This window comes from Athene cunicularia, assembly GCF_003259725.1.
Source record: "Athene cunicularia isolate RWA chromosome 7 unlocalized genomic scaffold, athCun1 chr7_part1, whole genome shotgun sequence".
Taxonomy (NCBI): domain Eukaryota; kingdom Metazoa; phylum Chordata; class Aves; order Strigiformes; family Strigidae; genus Athene; species Athene cunicularia.
The window spans coordinates 26,296,297-26,308,536 of record NW_020799107.1 but is presented as its reverse complement, the minus strand read 5'-3'; the positions used below and the strand labels follow the sequence as shown (position 1 = coordinate 26,308,536).

The following is a 12,240-nucleotide window of genomic DNA, read 5'->3' as shown; positions in this document are numbered from 1 at the left end:
TTTTCTACAAGTCTTTTTTCTGATATCCAGTAACATTAAAATATTCATATAGTATTTTCAGAACCCTAATAAGTTCCATTTATTTTTCCATATTAAAAAAAAATAAATATACTACTGTTGAAATGTAACTGATCATTGTAACGGTTTAACGTGATTGTACAAAGAAAGCAAATCAAGCCTGTAAAATTTCATGAAGAATAGGTTATTATGTAAATAGCCTGCCAGGAAGAAGACCTGGAAAATTGAGTAATTTGTAGTTCTGAGGAATAAGCAACCTTTCACCTGAAAGATTTTACTGAAACGGTGATATATATACAGGAATCAAAAGTATCTGGATGCACAAAGGTGCAGTATAGTAAAGGACAATGCTCAAGTGGAGAAAGATAATCTGCAAAAATGACACCATGATGTTCTGTAATTGCCTTTCACTGGCAATTTATCAGTTATATTGACTAAAAAGCCTTGTAAGCTCAACTTAGGTTGTAAAAGAGAAGTACTTCCATTTCATGCAACATGATGATTGACAACATTAAGACCAAATTACTTTTGGATGCATCTGCATAACTCTACAGCCTGCAGTGATATAGCACTGTTTTATCTGGCTACATAATTCAGGGTGGTTTTGTTTACAAAATAGCCCTGTGGATTTCATGATCTCATGATGCATCTTTCTTCTTGGGCTCTCTCTGCAGAGTAAATGGAATAAAATATACCAAAAAACTTGGTTTGACAGTAAAACCAGCAAAATCATTCTGAAAGCACCAGGAAAAAAAAACCCAAAAAACAAAAACAAAACCCAAACTATTCAACTGAATTTGGTGTGAAAATTGCAGTATTATTTTGCAGAACTAGACGAGTCATTTCACAAACTAGTATGCTCTACTTTCATCTAATTCTAGTTCTGTCCTCAGAAATGTCTTGGGAAAAGAGAAAGAAACAGCAAAAATTTTCCTTTCAGTTTTGCAGTCAAAATTCTAGTTTCCTTCCCATAAGACTATCTGTAATTAGCTTTGAGTCCTATTTTTTTTTAAGGGTGCTTTTAATGATAAAGATCTGCAGAGCATAGGAGATGCCACACACGATTTTAGTTTGCTCCTCTGATAATGTGCAGATTGACACAGCTTGTTTTGTGTCTATTTTATCCCCAGGGTCAGCGGACTTTCTCCTTTCATGGGAGACAATGACAATGAAACCCTAGCCAATGTTACCTCAGCAACATGGGACTTCGATGATGAGGCTTTTGATGAAATCTCTGATGATGCCAAGGACTTTATCAGCAATCTACTAAAGAAAGATATGAAGTAAAGCTGTTGGACTTGATACACTTTCTGTGTTTGCATTTAGCTGAACTTGTCATTCTTGTTTCCCCACTGTGAATCTCCACCTCCATGGGGGCACCTCTGACAATACTTTATAAGGAGCTCTGTGTGCCGTGCAGCTCTGGTTTATTTTATGAGCAGGGTGTAGGGTCTGAATGGAGTGCTTTCTTTTAATCACCTTCTCATTCTGCTTTTTCTTTCCCTTGGGCAAGATGCACCCTGAGGTTTTGTGTGGCTACTCTTTATCTTCACAGTTGTGTGACACATATTCCTGCATGACATGTTGTGCCTTGATCTGAATGGGTTGCAATTTTGCCAGATTTATTTCCATGTGTTCCTTTTAAATTCAGTACCTCTGAGTAGGCAGCTTTCCTGTAAATCTACTAATGGGGCACGGAAAAGAAAAAAAAAAAACAAACAAAACAGAGTTGGAAGCCCGGGTTATATCAGACTGAACAAACCAAGGAAGGAAAACTTAATTCTTCCAATGAGTTTGCCATCGGATGGAGAACAGAGGGTTATTTATCTGTGTACCCTGAACACAGTGAAGAATGTGTGTGGCTTGATTAGAGATTTGCACTGTTTTGTTAAATATTCAGTGCTGCAGGGAAGAAGGGTGTTAAGTGGTGGGAAAAGGGAAATCTCTGTAAGTGAAGAAAAGGAGATCAGGAACAGGGTTCTGCCAGCATGAGGTAGCTGAATCATTGCCATTGTGGCTCTGCTGTATGCATTCCATGCCTAAAACATATGGCTTTTCCTGCTTTGTTTTATAATGTTTTATTAACACTTAAAAATGCACAGTTTCCTCTCAAAAAAAAACCCTACAGAAATTGTGAAAATGAGTTTAAGAAGTAAGCATGGCTGGGAAAGCAGTGCCATGTGATCTATGTTGCTGAATTTAGGAAACAGAAAAATCATCTCAGAAAAGAAAGCATAAAATAATATTAAAGCAGGTAGGTTCAACTGTGTTTAATGGCAACACTGACTAGTCTTTTTATATAAAAACAGGAGTCGCTTAAATTGTACTCAATGTCTTCAGCATCCTTGGCTGCAAAAAGACACCAAAACCATGGAAGCCAAAAAACTTTCCAAAGATAGGATGAAGAAATATATGGCCAGAAGAAAATGGCAGGTAATGAAGAGAACACAGAATTGGGCTAGTTATCCTAATAAGTCTCTTTATTGCTAATGTTTATGATTCTGAGAAATGTGTCAAGCCATGTGGTTTCTGCAGCTGGTGAAAACTCCAGTGTGGCCAAAGTATGAATGCAGTAAAGCAGGTTTGGTTTCGACTGGTGAGCAGTAGGAGGGCGCATGGCTGCATATATATTAACACATGATGATTCCATTTCAGGCTACTAAAAGGCGCATGAGTTCAAGTACAGTTTTCCTATTCTTTTTGGGGGGTGACCATCTCTCCTCCCTGCCTTCTCCATGCCACAGAGGGCTGGGGCATTATGTTATCCTTAATAAACCTGAACAGCTAGGGAGAAGCTTCTCTGCCTGGCCTCTCGAAAAATACCTCATTTTTGGTAGTTTTATTCTCCTAAGCCAGCAGTTCTGTCCTATTGGAGCACCAAGCTTGTCATGGATTTGGTCAGATTGGCTTAAAAATTTTCTTTGATGTATTTGGTCTCCATATCTTCTTTTTTCTTAATGCTGGAACTGTTGTAGCAGGTCCATCTGTGCTGTTCTGATAGCTGGGGGAGTTGATGTATAAAATCCTGGATCCAGACTTTTGAGTAACCTACAAAATATTCATTTATGTAAATCTACCTTATATTTCCTCTTACATTCTACTGTACGTGTTTCTGAGGAGCTCATGCAAGCTGTACAAAAATGCAAGTGTCCATACTAGAGGCAACATAGTCTGAGTATATTTTAGTATCCTGGTGGTTGATTCTTGAGCTTGTCAGAGGTCTGCTTCCACCATGCAGACGGTACTTTCTCATTCATTTCATATTAGGTGGTTATTTATCCTTGATGAAACTCAGTCCAGCCCATATGTCTATTGAGAGAGCTGTCCACCACCAGAGTTAAGTTCCAGTTAAACAGGACATAGCTTTTTCGCTGGCCCTCCTCTCACACAGTGCTTTTTATCCGCAGCTAACAGAGACATTCATTTAGGTATGAGTTCATCACGGGAAGTTTATATCTGCAACTAAATTTGGTAATTCAGTCCAGCCTGCTCTGTCTCTCCTAAAACAACAGAGCTATATATAAGCAGTTTGTCCAACAATTCCAGTGAGGTTTGCAGAGATCCCAGATAATTTGTCCGAAGCACGATTGTTACAGAAAATCACATGCCTGTTGGATTGGATTGATCAGAAGCCTTTTATGTTATGTCTTAGAAAACAGGCCATGCTGTCCGAGCAATAGGAAGACTGTCGTCCATGGCAATGATTTCTGGTATGAGTGGGAGGAAGGCCTCTGGGAGCTCGCCTACCAGCCCTATAAATGCAGACAAAGTAGAGAATGAAGGTAAGGAATTTTGCTGCACCGTATTTTCACCCCTCTCTGAATCAATCTAACTAAAACTTTTAGCAAAATGCTAGAGACCAATCACTGAGTTGGTTATTCCTGCTCTCTCTCTTTTTATCTTCTTTTTAAAAAAGGAATCTATCAAAATTCATTGTTCTCATATTGTTCTGCTACTCAAAATGCTACTCAAAAAGCATAAATATGGGCAGTAAACTCTTCTCTTTTTAAAGCCAAAAAAATAAAGCAGATTTGTCAGCTGCACTTTCTATCAGTTTGGGAATGCATGTTTATACAAAGATTACAGTGATGTATTGCCTTCTCATGCAAGCAAGCAAGCAATAAAGCATTAACACTTGCTGTAACCAAGACATGTACGCTGCATTAACCATGCTCCTCAGACAGGGGCATTTAAGAAAAAAAAAAAAAAGTGTCCACATTATTCCCCTATGTCCCCATTTGAAATGTGGATTTGTGGTGTGTGACAATCAGAGGTGCAGATGTTTGACACTTCTGAAAATCAAGTCATTTTGACATATCTACACAGACTGTGGGCCTGACACAAGTTGAACCGGTTTACCCCTCTGACCAGCAAAAGTCCAGGTTTGGTTAGAAACAAATTCAAGGGGAAAATAAAGATGATTTGTAGCATGGTGGCCTGCATGTTGATTTCATTCTATTTATGGCCTGAATCTTTGTCCAGCTGCAAAAGATTGGCACATAACTAAGCAGCTAACATCCTCCCTTTCCCATTAGCCTTACAGAATTAAGTGAAATAAAAGATGCTTTCATTACCATCTGGTAATTAAAAATTAAAATGCATCATTTAAGAACATGGCCTGTAAAATAATTAACTATCTCTTCGCTCTCCTTCAGATGCTTTCCTTGAAGAAGTGGCTGAAGAAAAGCCCCATGTAAAGCCATATTTTACTAAAACAATCCTTGACATAGAGGTTGTGGAAGGAAGTGCTGCTAGATTTGACTGCAAAATTGAAGGTACTTTGAATTAGCATATCTCTTTCTTTCTCTCCTTCCTTGCCAGTTTTCTACATTGTGCTGTTGTTTAACTTTTCAATTTATTTTCTGTAATGTTGTTAACTTGGTGTCATTTTGCTTTACCAATATCTGCATGTCACAGCATGAATATGTTGCAATAACAGAAATTCTCTGGAGCTGCATGGGCTTGTTCTGTGCTTGCCATAGAACAGGAGACTCCAAGAGTCAGTGTGTGAATCACTAATTCAGAATAGCAAGTGGGAACAGTGAGATGATTTTTGAGGCTAGAAACACTAAAAACAAGATGCAATGTATTACCGTAAATTGCAAGAGTACACTCTTAGAGACTGCTAACCAGAAACCAAGAATAAGTGGGAAGTCACTTGTCTGAAATAACAGACAAGTTTCAGGTGACCTCAAGATAACTTTAAGCCATGCATACATTGTATTAATGGCAAAGTAGTCCCTAACAGTGTATTTGCATGAGAACTAATGATAGTATCATTGTGCTGGTTACAAAAGTCACATCTAGAAAAAAACGTAGTGTTTGGGGTTTTTAACTTACGAGTTCAAGAAAGAAAACTCAGACTGCAATATGCAGATAGAAAGAATAAGTTTATGAAAAGGCACTTAAGGAGCTTGGGCTTGGTCAAGCTAACAGTCTGAAGGCCAAGACCGCTAGCACTTCTACTGCAAAGAGATTGAAGGTTCTGTATCACAGTCAATGAAAACTAGAAATCAGGGAGAGCTGTTAAAACAAAATGGATAGAGGCGGTACCATACTGCATGTGTTCAATTTAGACAATTTCTAATCTTAAAATGAGGTTCAGAAACTGCTTCACTGACCTTCTGCTTATTTGTTTCTGTGCTCCTAATCTCTTCCACTGCCTGTGTTTCCCACCTCACAGCGGAGATGTGAGGATGGATTATTGCTGCTGATGGGTGCTCAGCATGAGGGGTATGTGCATAAGTACTGCATGGAATAAAATGGATGTACCACAGCTGATGTTCCAAACTTCCCAGTGTGTCGCCATAATGTTCTTTGGGTATTAGGGATTCCTGCACTTTATTTCTGCTCAGTGGGAAGTGATCCTCCCATCACAGTCCAGAGTTTGGCTGAGACAACAAGCCTTCAATTTGTTGTAGCAGCCAAGAGTACTGTATAAGGGATTGTTCTCCAGCATGTATTGTACACCCTGATCTCAATGCTTCTAGTGTGGCGGAGACATTTGCTTCACAAAAGGTTCCAAAACTCCTGTTGAGATGCATAATCAAAATGCTTTTCTTAGACTCCCTCATCCTAACAAACACAAATAGGAAATGTGAGTGCCACAGTCACCATACAGGACAAGCTGGTGTGTAAGGAGCAGATTAGGAGGAGGAAGGTTCAGGATAGCCTCAACAAAGCAACCTGAGAAGGATATTAAATTGTAGTTGTAGTCCCAAACATCTTACCCTTGAAATTCTAAATCGTGGTTGTTGGGAACTGTGGTTTCCACAAAAGCTGCAACGCAAGGTATCTAGGAATCTAGTGAATACCTCAGTGATCACTTTCAGTTTTTTGCTATTCATAGTAAAGTTGTTTCTGGTAAATGCAAAATAAAAAAGCCTCACATTATCCATCTTTATTTTAAAGAGAATTCAATGACATTTTTGTATATTGTATATTGGCATGTCCATACAGACAGGGAATTAGAACTTAAAGTAATTAATACTCATTCACTGCAATTGCTGTTCTCTCTCCACTATTGCAGGCTATCCTGACCCTGAGGTAATGTGGTACAAAGATGATCAGCCTGTCAAGGAGTCCCGTCACTTCCAGATAGATTATGATGAGGATGGGAACTGTTCTTTGACTATTTCTGAAGTATGTGGGGACGATGATGCCAAATACACCTGCAAAGCTGTTAACAGCCTTGGGGAAGCTACGTGCACCGCAGAACTCCTTGTGGAAACAATGGGAAAAGAAGGAGAAGATGAAGATGAGGAGGAAGAAGAATGAAAGAAGGCTCAAAGGAAAAAAAAAAAATATTTAAAGACTCTCCTTATAAGGCTCAGAAAACCAAGTTATCAAAAGCACCTTGTGTGATACATAGGTCTTCAGGGGGTTGGTTTTTCAGCATGATCAGTTGATACCTGTTTGCTTTATTTGTGGGCATTAATTCAAATCAGCAGGCAATTTTAAGTTGCTAGCATGATTGGATTTACTTTAAACAAGTCATTAACTAAGTTGCCCAGTCTATTTTTAAAGTCAAATATATGGAAAACAAGTCTACAGTTTTATATTCTGAATGTCTTAAGGAAAACCAGTCTATTTATTGAGCTCATTGCTCTGTACCATCACTTTCCTCAGCCAAAACTGCAGCTAAGTTAGGTCCCCAAGATCTACAAGGAATTGTTTGCCAGACACACAGTGAGTATCTCCAGTCCTAAGAAACAGGCTGCTCCCTGAGCAGTATCTTCTATAAGGGAAGGTCTGATACAGTCAGCATTCCAATTTGCATGTTGGTATTTTTCATTTGTTTTAAACAGAATTTCACAGTCCTAACTTCAAACACGTCTAGTGCCCGTTCTCAGTGTGCTGTTAGTGCCACTGTAATGCTGGCTAAAGTTAAACATCCAGGTTGTTTCCCCAGACACTTCTGATATTGCTTCTAACCAGCTGATCACACCTTGTCACCTTTCCCTTATAGAACCTGTCACTTCAGTGCAGTTACAGCTGCCTACTTAAGAAAAAGACTGAAAACACAAAGGCTGAGAATAGTTACTGTTGTTCTGGTCAGTCTAATAATGACCTATGATTCATATACATGCTGCTGTGAAAAATCAGGTTATTGCACAGTGACTTCTATGTGCATGTGTGTGAATGGAATCCCAGGTTAGTTAAAGTTTTACCTGCATCTATTTGGCAACTGCAAAACAGATTTCAACTGATGATAAGCTGGAAACTCCCACAGAATTTTGGAGTAGCAAAAAGATAGTAGCCTGGATTACAAATTCCTTTATACTTAGCAGTTTCCAAAGAATCTTAACCTATATAGGACCTATTTCTACCTTATGAGCTTTACTGTCTTGTTTTTGTCTTGAACCTGCACCAGTAAGGCTGGTTTGTTGGGTTTTGCTTTTTTTTTTTTTTTTTTTCCTAAATGCAGAAAACCAAACCAAACCAAAAAAATCCAAACCCCAGGTTTTTTCTCAGAAATGGTTAATGCACTCAATAACTTTGCTTTCCTTTCACAGTATTGGCACTTTTTAATTTTTGTTGTTGTTGTTCAGAGGTAGTATCAGACTGCAAGGTGATATGCATAATCCAAAACCAGTGTGTCTTACATCTGTGTATCATTCCAAAAGTGATTTTCTTTTCTTTTCCATCTGTTGTGTGCAAAGTGCAACGATTTGCATTTCAAAGATTACCTCTTTTAAAAAACCATTACCTTAAATTCGCACCATTAAGTAGTCAGTGTACTTTAATACAGGTGTGTACGATATCAGCCTTAGGTTGTTTGATATTACTTAGTTGTGTATGTGTTTCATATGATTTGCTCTTCTACATTCAAAGCTCAACTAATGTGGATGACACAATGGTTTTTAACTGCTTTACTCTTTGTTGCTAAGTTCAGATTGCCAGCATGTCTTTTCCTTTTCAATTGATAAAAACCTGTTATACTAAACACAGTATTGCCACAGTTCCTTATACAGAAAGGTTTGGAGTCTGATTTAGAGCATACAGTGCTTTTCTCACGTTTTTAAAAATGTTTTAGGCAACAACGGGGTGTATTTTGTACCTTAATAAATATATGCTAATGTTCTCCCAGTTTGTTAAACCATCAGAATTGCAAAGATGAGAACGCTACGGCTGTAGTTACTCACAGTTCCTAAATAAATAATACCACAAAGCATGCTCCGTGTATACTCTGTTTCAGGCGTCACTGCGTCCACATTGGCTAAGCGTGTCAGTAGCAGGATCTTCTGCTGGGCACGCAGGTGGGTGAAGATGAGGTGGCAGCAGTGAAACGTCCCTGACCTCTGTGGTGCTGCAACACTTGTCCTGCCCAGCCAGCGCAGGCTTGTGCGGTGCAGAGGCTGCGCTGCCCCAACACCTCCAGCCTCATCGTGTCCTTCACAATGAGCAGGAGTGTAAATGTGGCTGGGGCACCATAACAGCTCCCTTTTTCTGTTACAGTTGAGAATTCCCTTGCAATAGGGAAATATGTAGTTCAGAAAGACCGTAAGAGCAAGAGAGAAAGAATTCAGGGGAGTCTTAACTGTAGATCCGTACTTAGACCAATGTTCCTAAAAACTGTAAAGATGAAGATATTTATCAAATATTCTTGTGCTGCCTTTAAGCATACTTCTTCTAACATGCAGTCCAAGACACCGTAGACCACGCAGGACCATGCAGAAACTCCCTAAAACAAAGACTGTGAGACATCCTGCTTGTAACAACATGTTTCTTGAGCAAACCTTCAGCCCTCGAAGCAGTCACCTTCACAACATGTGGTCTACTGTCTTACGCAACTTTATTCATTGACTGCTGGTTCCCGTTCAGGTAGGCACATGTAGAAAGCGGTAAAAGGTCCAGCTCTGATGGCCTGCTCTGTGGGTGCTGGGTATCAAAACCCACAGACACGACATTGGTGTTCCTGCACAGATTCTCCCTTCCTGCCCCTCCTTTACTAGTCCTTCTGTGTCCCACAGGCTACAAACTGCCTATTTTTCTTTTTCCCCAAGGATATAACTAACTTACCATCCCCCTGTTGCCACCTAGTAAGCTTCTGGTCTGCAGGAAACAATGACCTCCTCTTCAAAAATTATGTGATACGTATGTAATTCAACTCAGATCAGTTGACTCCAACCTGTATTTGACCTTGAATTTTTTGTTTTGTTTGAAGAATACAATTCTATTTCCACTGAAGAGGGGTATTTTATGTACTTGAAATCCTGTCTCATTTTGCCAGCCATCATAAAGGGTGTAATAAAAGGTATTACCTCATCCTATAGACCTTGTCTTGCTTGTATAATGTTTGCAGAAAGCCACTCATGGGCTGTGGTAGGGTTGAAACAGTCTTCAAAAGCAGAGGTTATTGAGGGCATTGGTACTGTCCAAGATGGACATTTCTTTTGTATAAAATTCAGTCTTCTCAAGAGACATGGAAAATTTGGGACTGGGTGCTGTTTTTCACTACTCGGGTTTCTGGATTTGCAGAAACTTATATTTACTAAGATACAAGCCTTCCCAACCACACAAGCATCCTGCACATATTTCTGGTTGATGAAGAGACCTTTGCTAACTGCATGTGTGGCATACAACAACATCTGTATCATTTTTTCTTTGTTCACAAGGAAGACAGCACAGAACTTCATAGCTGTCTCCTCTGTAGTGAATATCAGGCCTTGAAAATGTAGAAAATTTCTTTTGTTGCATACATGAATAATGCATGATGTGTTTCTCTAAATTTTCTTGGAATATTTATTGGAACACTGCACTAAAATATTGCTGTTTGAAAACATTTTGCTAAGTCATCTTTGAATTTTGAACCCTATTGACTGCAAGAGATGTGCACGTAATGCCATTAATTTATTAGGTCACACAAGTACATGAAAGCAGGACTGGTTGACACGGGGAGGGAGACTTGTTCTGTTATTCTGCACTGCTCATAAAGGAACTGCACTGTAACCAGCATGAAAAATAAACAAAGAATTATTTCTGGAGAATAACAGAGAGGTAACTCCACAGAATATTTACAATTTCGGGTGTGCGTGTGTGTGTGGAAAAAAACATCCTTTCGTTGTAACTCTTCGGCAAGGTAGTTCAATCTCCCCTAACGAGGATGCTTGAATTTGCGCTGCTATGAAAGTAATGCTATCCAGGCTTCTGCTGTTGTATAAAAACTTCAGAGAATGAGTTACCCCCGGCCCCAAGGAGCCAAGTGGAGCGGCACAAGGGCACGTTCTCTGGGAACTGCTGTGTTCTGTAGTTGACACCTTAATTTGCTCTGCAACTATTTTCTCATCCAGGTGATGGTGTAGATCGGTGTTCTCACCACGTCTGTGGTGTGGACTCTGGCACTTTTCAGTAGAGAGGTGAACCTAAACACAGGGAATTTATCCCTTGCGGTGGTGAAGAAGGCAAAGCTGTTATCCCTTAGAGCCCCGGGAGGTTTCCCTGTAAACCCTTCAGCTGCTGCGTACTTGGGGTGAAGTTGAAAGCTGCTGCTTGTGCCATGTGAGCTGCTAGGCCTGCCTGATGCTCTGCTCTTGCCCTGTGTAGCAGGATGGAGTTCCTGGGCTGGTTGGTGTGTGCTTGGGTTTGTTCTTAGGTGCTATAATAAAAATAGCAACAGCTGGGGTCTCAACATGAAAGAGACTTTTTTTCTTGTTTCTTTTTTCTCTAAGAGACTGTAGTCCTGTTGGAATCCAGATAAAAATAAACCCATCTTTTGAAAGATTGAGGCTATTTGGGTGGGAGGGGGAAAAAAAGCCTTTAAAATGGATCCTGAATGAGCCTGTTTTCCACTAGATAAATCCTTGGCGGGTGAGGAGTCAGGCAAACAGACTAGTAGCGCTCTTTGGGGGGAAGATTAGTATAGAATTAATATAGATATGATTTATTTCAATAAGGTAATTGGACAAGATAATTCTTGTCTTTGCTGGTGACAGCTGGTGCTATTTCATCTCATAAGATAGTTACACTTATGTGGAGCAAAGGTATCTGGCAGGGGAGAGCTGTTTTTGTAAGGTGCTTGTTACACCCATTACCCCATAGGTGTGTTACTGTGAAATGGAACTGCTAAGCAGATTTATGGCTCCACAGGATATTTGCAGGGTATCTCACTCAGAGGGGAATGATAATTATGCACCAATTTGATAAAAATAAGTCTCTTCATTTCAGAAATATGTAATCACATGAGCAATACAACAGAACAGGTAGTCAGGAGGTCTCCAGATTTGTTGTGATGTCACTGCACATGGTTAAGAAGTTAACCTCTCTAAGCTCTTCTTAGAAGTAAAAGCATTTGCCTGCTCGGTGAGCTGCTCATAATTAATTCACTTATGTTTATAAAAGGTCTGAGAGAGAAAGTGTGGTATAAATTGAAAGTTTCTGTAAAGGTCCTGGACTTTTTATCATAGTAGATAAGTTCCTGAGCATATAAAATTTCTATTTCTGCAGAAGAAAAAAAAAAATTCAAGTGTTAGAAACTCAGCAATAAATAGCATAAATCTGCATTTAGCTTCCCATTGTCATATAAATCTTGATCATGATGTAAATCAGGAAGACAGGTAACACCAAACTTCCTAGAAAATTTCAGTCTTGGATTGGATGTGCCTTATGGTGCTTTAACACAAGCTGCTTTTTTTTTCTGGTCACGTTTGCAATTAGATGACTTCTGCAATTTGGAGAGCAACCACAGGAGTCCTGTGATCAGGGTTTGTAGCTCTGGTCACT

The 12,240-nt window shown here is 39.5% G+C and overlaps 1 protein-coding gene across 5 annotated transcripts in view; it reads left to right on the top strand.

The window, feature by feature from the left end:
• The window catches only part of MYLK (myosin light chain kinase), a 217,428-nt gene extending 209,522 nt beyond the window's left edge, over positions 1 to 7,906 (top strand). For all 5 annotated transcript variants that reach the window (XM_026852940.1, XM_026852938.1, XM_026852937.1 and 2 more), the window contains 5 exons: positions 1,149 to 1,301; positions 2,328 to 2,451; positions 3,671 to 3,800; positions 4,674 to 4,793; positions 6,548 to 7,906. In XM_026852940.1, the coding sequence (XP_026708741.1) occupies positions 1,149 to 1,301; positions 2,328 to 2,451; positions 3,671 to 3,800; positions 4,674 to 4,793; positions 6,548 to 6,795 (775 nt within the window). In that variant the 3' untranslated portion in view covers positions 6,796 to 7,906. The remainder of the gene's footprint in view (positions 1 to 1,148; positions 1,302 to 2,327; positions 2,452 to 3,670; positions 3,801 to 4,673; positions 4,794 to 6,547) is intronic.
• Positions 7,907 to 12,240: the final 4,334 nt, after the last annotated feature.